This window comes from Poecilia latipinna, unplaced genomic scaffold (genome assembly GCF_001443285.1).
Source record: "Poecilia latipinna isolate Pla-1442-1.1 unplaced genomic scaffold, P_latipinna-1.0 Scaffold2022, whole genome shotgun sequence".
Taxonomy (NCBI): domain Eukaryota; kingdom Metazoa; phylum Chordata; class Actinopteri; order Cyprinodontiformes; family Poeciliidae; genus Poecilia; species Poecilia latipinna.
In genome coordinates, this window is record NW_015114638.1 from 160969 (window position 1) to 173085 (window position 12117).

General features: G+C 33.8%; 1 protein-coding gene across 2 annotated transcripts; it reads right to left on the bottom strand.

The window, feature by feature from the left end:
* Window positions 1-1163: 1163 nt before the first annotated feature.
* Window positions 1164-11902, bottom strand: ctdspl2a (CTD (carboxy-terminal domain, RNA polymerase II, polypeptide A) small phosphatase like 2a). 2 transcript variants are annotated; one of them, XM_015016462.1, is made up of 13 exons: window positions 11667-11902; window positions 9715-9929; window positions 8514-8592; window positions 7438-7584; window positions 7138-7365; window positions 5975-6068; window positions 4966-5077; window positions 4805-4891; window positions 4664-4726; window positions 4495-4574; window positions 3205-3331; window positions 3027-3122; window positions 1164-2269 (listed from the first exon to the last, which is right to left on the bottom strand). In XM_015016462.1, the coding sequence occupies exons 2-13, from the start codon at window positions 9904-9906 to the stop codon at window positions 2204-2206; spliced, it is 1371 nt and encodes a 456-aa protein (XP_014871948.1). In that variant the 5' UTR covers window positions 9907-9929; window positions 11667-11902; the 3' UTR covers window positions 1164-2203. The 2 variants fall into 2 exon arrangements, with proteins under 2 accessions (XP_014871948.1, XP_014871947.1); XM_015016461.1 differs by having other exon boundaries at window positions 8463-8592.
* Window positions 11903-12117: the final 215 nt, after the last annotated feature.

The window sequence follows — 12117 nt, forward strand, 5'->3', positions numbered from 1 at the left end:
ACCGACAGTCTAAAAGGCCACTCAGCAAGAAAAAAGAAACGTATTCTCCAAAAAGAAACGTTAAAGAAGCCAGATTAAAGTTTATACATAGGGAAAAGAACATGGTGTCTGTGGTGTAATCAAAGTGCCGTAATGATTATTGTTACATTTGTAAGGAAATTTAAAACATTTGACAAAAGTACCATTTCAAGGCAATGTTACCAAACACTGAAGAAATTATTTAAACTTTTGATTTTCAAGACATTAATAATAAATAAATAAATCTGACAAATTTATCTCATTTATATTTAATCAATAATTTTAATTTAACTGACCTAAATCTAGACATTTGGTTTGATTTAACTCCAGTTAGAAAGAGATACATGTAGTAGTTATTAGTGGAGGGCATTTATCTTATCATTTATCATAAAAAAATATTTTTATTTTTATTTAGTCAGATTAATTGATACATTAATTTGACAAATTTCAAATAAATTAAAATGTGTTAATAAATTTCAATGAATGAAAAAAACTGAATAGGATTTCCATTACAAATATACAAAAAAAACGTTTTCAATATTTTTAATATAAAAAATCACAAATGCGGTGTTTCAATTAAATAAGTCGCGCGAGTGAATTTGTTAGTTCACGTGTAAGTCTTTAAAAACATGCTGCGTCACCATCGTCCAACTACTTCCTGTGGTCGTCTTCTTCGTGGTTTGCGCCAGTTGTTGATCATGTGACTAGTGACGTAGAGAGTTTCCATCGCCGTTCTACCAAATGAACCAATTAAGATACGGCCATAAAAACCACCTCATCCTAGCGCCAAAACCTTTTAGCCGAAAAACTAATTTTATTTTTGAAATTGGTGCATTTAAAGAAATTTATTTTCAAAATATCAAATGTTGCAATTATATGTTAAATGGAAACACAGCTACTGACAGTGAGAAAACGTTACTTTTACTAATTTCTCCACTATTTTTCATGAGAACATCAATAAATATCAGTAAAAAGATGATTAAATGCAGTGATAAAAATCACATCATGAAGAACCCTATTTCAAATGGGAATATTTTTCAAAAATATTTGTGACACTGAACACTGGGACATACAATGGCAGTAAAATAATTTCTACTGTTAAATATGTTTAGTTACATTACATAAATAATCAGTTAGGCTTTGAGTCGTATAAAAATGTATTTATTTTCAAGAAAACCATTAAGTAACACTGAATACACCAGGAGTGATCATTCAATAGTCAATAAAACTCGTAACTCTTACATCAGAGATCCAACATACAAGACATTTTGGAAAACAAGATTTGAAAGCAAATATGTTGGCAATTTGCTGGTGCTACAATTTTCTCTTTTCTTTACCCCAAATAACAAATTTAGGTGACGCACACCTGTGTACAAAAGTGACAAGATTTTTAATATATGAACTTACAAAGGGCTGGATGTCAAAGTGCAAGATGCCTGAACCTCACCCCTCATCGAAGAGGACGATCAAAGTGTCGAAATCAAAAATGGATTCTCAAATACAAATCTTTAAAATTATTGTTTGGCCATTATGGCTTTGTATTCATTTGAGACCTTATTCTAGCTTATACGTCTTAACTTTAAAATATTTTTCTGCCAAAGATATATATTTTTTTTAAAACTGCACCTTCTTACAGACGACTGCATGTAATGGAGTAAAGCATTACAGGAATACTGCAGGCATACAACAGGAGAAAAGAAGCATCTGCTGCTTAACAATTTCAAAGAAAACATGACATTTTGTGGGTTTTTATAAAAGCAACCGATCAAAAAAAGAAAAAAAAAATACATACTAAAAATCCAGAGTGAAAATAAAATGACTTAAAAACCTCAAAGAACAAAATAAAACAGTTATGTACATATATTTACAGGTAACGATAATGAATAATGTACAGGTTTGACCGGCCGTTTAGGGTCCATATGAACCAACATCACGCAACATTCACTTTTGTCAATCCAAAATGGTTTAGTTGGAGGCAAACCGCCCTCCAGAAGGTCGTTTGTTCAACTTTATATGAACATCCTGGACTCTTTGAATCAAACAGAGTTTTTCTTTTTTTTTTAAACTTTTTTTGTTTGTTTGTTTTTAAAAAGCAACGGTAATGTAAAGAGAAAACCACTGATTATATCCTTCTGTTGAGCCTTTCCCACAAACGATGCTGAAGTTACGCGTCGATGAAGGTTCCTCAGTCTGGAGGGAGGAGGTCGTGCAAACGAAATCGTTCTCGGATGTGCGGCCTGACGTCCTCGTTCTGTCATGCAGAGGCAAACAATTTAAAAAATAAGTCTTACAGCTTCTATAAGAGACTTAAGGCAAGTTTTAAAATGAAACTATTTAAAATCCAGACAAAAAGGTACAAAACATGAGTTACTGAAGCCTGAAATAAGTAATTTTGGAGAAAGATCTTTGGGGGGTTAAAGTAGACCCACGTCTGATAAAAACATTTTTCTATTCTGAAAAAATAAATTACAAACGATCTGGTCCAGATTTTGTCTAATTACAAGAATATAGTTCTATTATTAGCAGAATAAAGATAATTTTTCCAGAAAAAAACATCTTGAATTACAAGAAAAAATGTTACTTTTATGAGTTTGTCCTGATTGTATTATCTTATACCAACATATAACTTCACAAGATGCTCAACAGTCATTGTATTTTTTTATTTTTGCATAAAATTACTCCTTTATTCCGGTAATACGAGGACTGATAGTATTTATTCTCATACAATGAACAAGGGAGGTTAAAGTAGACCCATCTTTTACATCTCTTATTAGCAGAATAAAATATTTTTCCATAAAAACATCTTAAATTATGAGAAAAAAAACAAAACATTGTTTTAATGAGAAAAAGGCTTTGATAGAGCGATCAGAACAAACTGAGTTCATGTAGTTCTTAGTAAATTCCCCTTTTTCAGAACCAGAATATTGGACCCCGATGCTTAAAGATCAACATTTCTAACCAGATGGTTTATGTCTAACTCTTCATATGTTGTAATCTAAAACACATACCAGCTCCACCAGTTTCTCAAGGAAAGGAACGAGCTTCAGAAGTTCGTTGTCATTTCTATCCACGAACCAGCTCTCGATTGGGATTCCATTAGAAAGCTGCAAAAAACAGATTCCATGTTTAAATCAAGCAAAGACAGGAAAGAAATAAAAAAAACTTATGGTAAAAACATATTTTTACCTGATAAGCAAAGGCTTGGGGTGAGTTGTCGATTATTACCGTCTTTGCCAGATCCCGTCCCAGGATGTTCAGGTCTTTAATGTAATTTCCTTGAACACAAACACAGTGCTCTCGAAACAGTCGATGTCTGGGGAAAAAGACAGAAAATGGAAATTAAACGACACATCCAGTAACTCAGTTGGAGAAATAAAATGTTCAAACAATCAGTAAGTAAAAATAAAAATGTTTCAAATACAAATATGATGAATAATATTAGAGTTTTTACATGTTTCCCACAGAGAAATTCAAGCTTTTCAAGGTAAGTTTTAGATAAAATACAAATAAACTATTTCATTACTATTTTAAACTATTATTCTGCATTCAACAGCAAGACAATGTAAACTAAAAAGTAGCAAAATGTTATGTTTTCTGTTTTACTAAAAATAAAACATTTGTAGTTTACTCATATTATTTTTATGTGGAAAAGCTTGAAAACTTATTGTAGGAAACGTGTACAAACTCTAATATTAGTCCAAAAATTCTCTCCAAGTTTTCTGGCATTTAGAAAATAACATTTTAATGATTCTATCCAAAAACAAGAAAAGTTGAGTCCGATTAAACTTCAGAAGATGAGAAAAAAAATGTAGGTGTGTTTTTATTGTCTTTAATATCTGGTGGTTTTATAAATGTATTTTTCCAAATTTAGGCTTTTAATTAAACGATAGATTTAACTTTATTAGAAAAACTGTGGAGTTTGGACATCAAACACTTTCCAAACCTTGAAAACACCTAGTTATTAGATATTTACAAAAATGGAAAAAGTATCGTTCACTCAACTTAAACATTTTTCAAACACTGGAATAAATGGACAAAATATATCAACCAATATATGCTGGAAATAATTAAGAGTATTTGTGTGAAATTAATAAAACATTCAGGGAAATGCCACCTGACTTAGTTTGTACTTTATTAACTCAATCTATTGCATTGCTGATCTGTAGTCACATATATTATAGTTCAACTTTCCGGCTTAAGCTTTTTATTTGCTTCATTTTTGATCTCAGAAACAAAACCTGGATAGAGAAAGAAAAACAAAAGACTAGGTGAAATGTTCATGTTGGTGTGAAACATTTATTTTTCTTTGATTTACTTAAGTTGTACCTACAAATCTGAGTCTATATTATGAGAAATGTCAATGTCACTATCTGAGAACTAAAATAAAAATGTAAGACAAAAGAGAAAACACCTAATTGAAATCCAAATGTTTAAGTTTTCTAAGCACCGTGATGAAATTTAAAGTGAAATTCTTACCTTACTAACTGTTTTTTCGGATCCAGGATGTTGAGCAACTTATCTGCATAGACCTTTTTTGAAGCAGTGAAGAGAATAATCTGAAATTTGAACAGCGACACAAACATTTCATCACATATTTCTACAAACGAAACCTGTGTGATTATTCAGCAGCGGCGATTAATCTCACCTCGTACAACTGAGACATGCGCTCAAGAAACTCTCGGAAAAATGGCCTCAATCGGACGTAGACCTTCAGAAGAAAAGAGCGAACAAACGGTGAATTAAATCAGCAATAAAAATAAGAGATTTGATTAACTTTCAAAGCTACCTGGTATATAACGTCTTGAAAGAGCACAGGGAATGTCAGAGCTGCATCTTCTAGTTCATTCAAACTGCAGTGGACTAAAGTTTCATCCTGGCAGCAAAACGACAAAATAAACATTTATTTCTAAAGTTCGTTAACTACTTAATAAACCTTTTACTACCTACCAGATCCAAGACGAGAGAGAACTCAGGTGTGCTGCGTGTTTTTAAAGGTAACGCTGGTTTACGTGTTAACTGCTCTTCTGTCAGCGGAGGCACATGCTTGATGAAGAAGTACCTAAAGGATGAAAAACAAAACAAACAGACCTGGGTGAAAGTCAGAACCCACAAACTTTACTCAAGTAAAAAATATCCATCCAGGAAATTACTCAAGTAAGAGTAAAACGTATTTGGTAAAAAGTCTAATCAACTACTGAGTTACTGATCAGATTATCAATCATTTAATATTTAAAAATGACATCAGACGGATTAAATATAAAGTGGAAATTTTGGTATTTTAGGGATCAAAATGACAATAATTCATATTAGTAAAGAAATAACAAAATCAAAAATTTTTTAAAATTTTAAATTAGTTTCTTCCAAATTAAAACTTATGAAACTTTAAAACTGCAGGTGTGCGTCTGTGTCTGGTGAGTTTTGGTTAAAGTGGTGGAACGCCATAAGACAGTTCTGTCCTGTAAACAGAATCTCTTTTCAAAGATTCACAGTCATCCTTACAATTAGAATTATCCTATTAGAAAACTCTAATTACCAAACAAAAATCATAAAGACTCGTTTTTACTGGCCTTTAAAACCCAAAACATCAGCTGGGAGATAAACGCACGGCTTTTTGCTGCCATCTAGTGTTTAGACATTTCCATTACAACAAAAATCGTATCAGGGAAACTTGAAAAGCAGCGTTGGAAAAGCAGCGTATTTAAATAAGCATGCGGCGTAAAATCGTCCCTTTTTCCAGTTATATAGCTGTGAGTCTTGATTTGGTCTAGCGTTGATTAATATATGTCTAAATGGGATATGAATGCAGCAAAGATTCATATCCCATTTAGACATGAATCTTGGATTCATGTCTAAATGGGATTCAGTGGAGCAAATGCAAATTAGTGTTTTTAAATGTCTTTACTACTTTTTTAAAAATATATTTTTATAAGTAACATAAAAAAAGTGATCGGCTTACGGGTCGAAGACTTCCCAGTCCTCCTCATACGAGGTTTCTGCAGGTGCTGAAGGTAAAGAGTGGGGGTAGCTGCCATCTGGCATGCAGCCAGGAGCTGAGAAACATGAAAACAAAAGAAGAAAAACTACGCAGTAAGAGGATATACGACTCCATCATGTTTTCTTTACAAAACCAGAAAAGATGGAGTTTTAGCAATTTAAAAAAATTTATACGTCATAAAAACAGCAAAATTGAAACTTTTCCAGCACCACACTTTGGAGATAAAAATAATACAAATGAATTCAAAAAGATACTTTTAATTCATTATTATATGATATTTAATTAATACTGTTTTGTGATATGAAACTGCTAAATGTTATGTTTTGAAATGTCACAACTGACTGGTCGGAGAGCAAAACTAATTTATTTAAAAAAGAAAAAACTATTTCAATAATGTTTTTTGACGTATAAAATATAAGCCAACATTTATTTTAATTACATTAATAAGTCATTGAGCCATTAGGAATAATAATTATTAAATAAACTGAAACAATCTAAACAAATTATAATATAATTGATCTTCAAGCTCAAATTAAGTTTAAACACAATTTACGAAAAAAATCTATAAAAAAAAAAAAAAAGTTCCTGGTAAGTTTTGAGTTATTTAGCAAATGGAAATAAATACTTTTTTGATCCCCAGAATGATCAAAAAAGTTCATTAGTTCAAGCTCTTGTAGATGATAATGGCTGTTGACAGGAAAGATTTCCTGTAGCAGTCTGTATTACAGCGAATTTGAAGAAGCCTCTGACTGAAGACACTAAAGAGGGTTGTCCATAATTTTATGTAAAAACCTTACCAAACCTAAAACAGGAAAAGTTTAATCTGCTTTAACTTTAGACAGAAAATAACAGTTGTATCAAAATATCTGGCTTCACCTATAAATAATTTCCTAAACTAAGGCTTTAAATCAAATATTAGGTCATACTTTATTACCAAACTACAACTTTAATATTAAGGACTTCTTTTTGAATTGAAATCCATTTTGAAGGATGTCAAGCAGCCATACCAGCCCTGTTTCATGACAATAAATCCATTTCCTGTTTAAGCCGGTACCAACCGCTGAGCCATTTCTCAGGTTTTTCTCTGGATTTGTTTGGTCTCGATCAGCTCTGAGCTCGGTTACCTGTTAGCGGGGGTATGTCAGTTTCGGTGACGATTTCTCCTTCTTCGATGGTCGTGTCCGAGTTGATCTGAAGCCTCTGCGGCAGCATTTGGACCGTGTGACACGGAGTGATTTCTTCCCTGGACGTTACGGTGCTGCTGGGCATTTCCTCCGCCGGCTCAATGTCCAGCTGTTTGATGATTTCCTCCGCCTCCACTGCCTGGCCCGGCGAGTCCGAGCCCGGAGTGGCTGAAGGCGACACAAACGGAGAAATGTGAGAAACAGCCTGGCATTCTCAGGACCAAGTGGCTCACTACCTACCAGTTTTAGTTGCTGGTGAGAAGAAGTTGAAAACTGGAGAGAAGATGGTTCCCAGTAGGGTTGTACGCGGCGGGCTGCTGGGTGAGTCGATGGGCGCCTCCAGTTTACCGTTTGGTTTGATGGGTTTACTGTTGCAGGTCATTGTGTCTGATAGTAAGACAGAAACGGTTAATTAATCGATTATTCTAACAATTAATCGATTGTTCCAACAATTAATCGATTGTTCCAACGACCGATTATTTTAACGATAAATGGGTATAATGATTAATCGATGATTCTATCGATCAAACAATGATTCTAATTATCAATGAGTATAACGATGAACTGATGACTTGATCAACTGATTATTCCGATGATTAGTCGATTGTTCTGACAATTAATCAATGATTCTAATGACCGATTATTCTAACAACTAATGGGTGTAACGATTAATCTATGATCCTAACAATCTATGAGTATAATGACCGATAAATAATTCTGACAAATTATTCTAACAATTAATTGGTGATTTTAATGATTAATCAATGATTCTAATGATTAATTGGATAAGAAAATTGCCACATTGTCAATTTTTCATTTAAGCCCTTTTGATATATTAGAAATACATTAAAAGATGCAAATAAACAATTTTTTTAAACTAAGGAAAACATTTTATTGCCTAAAACACAACATAATGTTGTGTTTTAGGTCTTGATCATTTGTAGCAAAGCATGTTGAAGGTTTAAACACAGTAAAATATCAAATGTGCTCCTTTTCCATCTAAAAGTTAAAAGCTCCACAAACATTTTTTTATTTGTGCAAACAATTCAAAATAAACTATAAACTGTAAATCAGAGGTCTAACTTTGCTAACTCAGGTCTGCAGAGTTAGATTCAGAAACTTCATTTTTTCCCAGTGGAAAGCAGCAATAAATCCAAAACTTTAGTAACATAAACTAAAGTCCCTTTTTAAAAAGAAAACTTAAACATGTTAAACCTTATAACAGAAAGATATAAAATGTGAAACCCAAGAAGTCCCTGCTGTACCTTTACTTTGAGTTTTTCTGCAAACTCTTGATGCGGATTTGTTGGACAGACCTTGGGGTGTCGAAGTAATGAGGTCATTGTCTGAATTACAATCAATGCGACTCCTCTTGGCTGGGATTTCCTGCTCCACCTAAAAACACAAACAAATAAACAAAAATCACCAAATTTAGCCCGTTGGTGTCTGTAACTGTTTTTGTTAGAAAAAATAAAATGAGGGGAACCAGAAAATCGACAGAACTATTAACAATTCAAGACTAAAGATCTTGGAAACTTCTTATAATTATCTGATTGATGTGAAACTTATTAGCTAAACCTCCTTTCCCACTTTATAACTGCAGTCAATGTATTTAAAATTAGTTATGAACTTGAGATTCACAGTTCCTCCATGTTGATGTGATTTTATACAAAAAATAATGTTGTGTTACTATTTAACACAAAAGTATTTATAACAAGGATTTTTTTTCTAAAAAACATGAGTTTAAATATCATAAAACAGAACTCATGTCTTTTCAGCAGCAAAATTTGCTTTTTGTTGCCAGGATTTAATTTTTCTATAAACAGGAAATTACTTCCCTATGAGTCATCACTGAAAAGCAGGTTGTTCCTATTATTAGAAACACGTATTTATTAAAAATAATGTCAGATTAACAACTGGAAACCCTTCTGCATTTAAAACAAAAAATAAATACTTTTTTTCACATGTTCTGTTTCCTCCAATCAGAATCAATTTGTTTCCAGTTACATCTTTGAAATAAGAAAAACACTATTAATACATAATCGCTTTACTTTATTTGACCAACGAGAATGAGTTTTAGGCCTGTCATAATAAGCAATAAATAAATTATTCGCATAATAAATTGAATCTAGCTCAATTTACATTTCCATGATTTATCATTTTTCTCTTTTCTCTCATTCTACAAAAACTGAATGAAAAAAAGTCTTCAGATTGGTGCTTTTATCTCAACTAGCGCTTTATTTGAAGGGAAAATAGACTTCATGATTCTTTTTGTGTCGTTTTGTTTATTCTAGATCCAGTTCCAGCATTAAATGTTCATTAGAATTTAAAGTTTCTTTATCACTGAACCACTTGAAAATGGTCTCAAAACAACAATATTATCGTTTATTGCAATAACTTCTGGAACAATTTATTGTTCAGTAAAATTATCGTGACAGGAATAACAATATTTTCCCCAGAGAGACGGAGGATCTTTTACTGATAAAAACAAAACTAGAGCAGTAAATCTGCTCTTACCTTGACAGCGTTCCCACGGATAAATTTCTTTATGGTGGAGAGGAGCCCAGATTCATTTTTCTGCATTTTGCCTCGGCCGCTCACTGGGGACGACGGCTCCACTTCGCTGTGTTTTCGTTTGGCCTGGTATGGGAGCGTTCTGTGGCCTTTGCTGGGGTGCTGAGGAGCTTTACGCACTCTCAGCCTCATCATGCTCCGACGTCACATGGAAAAACCTGACAAGAGCAGAAACGACCACAGAAAAATACTGTTTTCAGTTACATTCGTCTAGGAGTTCAGCATCCAAATTGTTTTTGCTTTATTTTAGATATAGTGAAAAGTCACTGCATGCAGAAAAATGGTCATTACTTAACTTTTTAACCAGCATTTTATGTATACAATTAATGAAAAATATAGTTTCACCACTTAATACCCAATGCAACAAGTTGGTAAACCACTACTTGGCAACGTAGTCCCATACCTGACACATTTTATGACTTTATAGCTGCAGCCTTAAATGAATTTGGTATTTTATGCAAATCCAACCCATAACAGTGAAGTGGAAGGAAAAGGATACACGGTTTTGATAAACGTCTAGTCAAAGTGCAGCCCTAAACCAGGTAAAAATCAGTGGCCACAGGTTTGAATCAAATGTTCTGATTACGCAACTTGACTGAACTTGAGCTAATTTAACATTTTCCATTTTCATGTGCAAAATGGTAAGGATACAACTGTTTCCCATTTGCTTCCTACCAAACAATTGATAAATAAAATAAAATTTAAAAAACACCTTAACGTATCCTTTTAATGAGACAAAACATGATGAAGGAAAATAAAAATGTAGTGGTATGAATTCCTTTGCAAATAATTGTACATTGGATGTCCCATTAAATACAATGAATGTACATAAACTGTTCAATGTGGCCAGTATTGTTACATTAGGGGAAAGAAATGCAGGCGAAAGCTGCACGTAGTATTTATATTTAGGATTTTCTAAAGAAAAATGTGTCATCAGGTGATTTTATTTGTAAATTTTCAGTTCCCTTTTCTAAATCAACTCAGAACCAACACAAATCTACTTTTAGGTTGAAGCTGAAAACACCTGTACCCATATCTCCAGCATAAACTGAAATTAATTGAATAAAGTTGTGAAAAGTAATAACATTTTAAATTAGATCGAGAAATTTAAAACAACTGGTCATGTCTTTACATAAATCTGCATCAATTTACGATTAAGAAAACCCAAAATATAAAAAGTCATTGGCAACATTTTGACTCAGCCAATCAAATGCTAAATCTGTAGCTAATTAAAGACAAGTTAAGGTTGACTGATCGGTACGTGATTAACATGAAAACGGTCTCTAGCTGCTTTGTTCAAGTCCAGTTAATTTGTTGTTTTTAGGTTTAGTTTCGCGCTTTGTTGCTGAATAGTATCTGACAGCAAACAGCACCGCTGTCTGTCGTTATGTAACATCGGACACAAACAGCGTTAGCCAAGTGCTGCCGTGTAGCACCCGAACCGGAGTCTGTAACACCCAGCAGGAGGCTGACGCAGGTTTTTAATAACCGGTCACAAAATGTTACGTGGATGTGAACACAACTGACATTTATCGGCGTCAACTATCGCTTTTAATGCAGATAAAACAAATGCTGTCAGTGGGTTCAGTGACTAACAAGCTATGGTTAGCTTCGAGGCTAACAAAACGCCAAAGGCAGAACAAGCAGTGCCGTAATGTTACATCCCGCACTATCTACAACAATAATCAGTTTTATAAATTATTTTAAATATGAATCCTTGATCTATCATTGAATGTGCATCACAACCCAAACCAACAACTCGTTTTGTTCGCTCCATAACTATGTTCAGACATTAGACTACGCCCCCTTCGCTGACTAACGTTAGCCGCTAGCTAGCAGCAGTTGGACTTTCACAGTGGCAAATATTTGTTGTTTACACGGCATCTGTTTCCTACCGCTGTTTTCGGAAGCTCGTTAAAACCCCCCACAGCGTTGTCAGTCTCGGCCGCAATCGTGGCGGCCACCGTTAGATGTCGAGCCGTGGTTGTTGCCGCCAGCTACGTCCGTCTCTCAGTGGCTAAGTCACAGAACAGCCGTGTCTTTGGACGCCATTTCCCGCCTCATCACAAACAGAACGCTGGCGGAGCGCAGGGGAATGCGACACAGGCGGAGAGAGGAGCCGACGAGGCGGGTATGGCAAGCCACGTTATCATATAATAGTCACATTTAGATATCCACACTTTCCAGCTCTTTGTTGTCAAAAGTACTACGGTGTATTAATATGGTATGGAGGACCAAAACTAACATAATTAAAAATAAAAGCAGAAATCCACATTTTTGTTTTTCCTTTTTCTTACACATGCATTTTCAACAAGAAATGTATACGTTTGCATGTTATGCTATAAA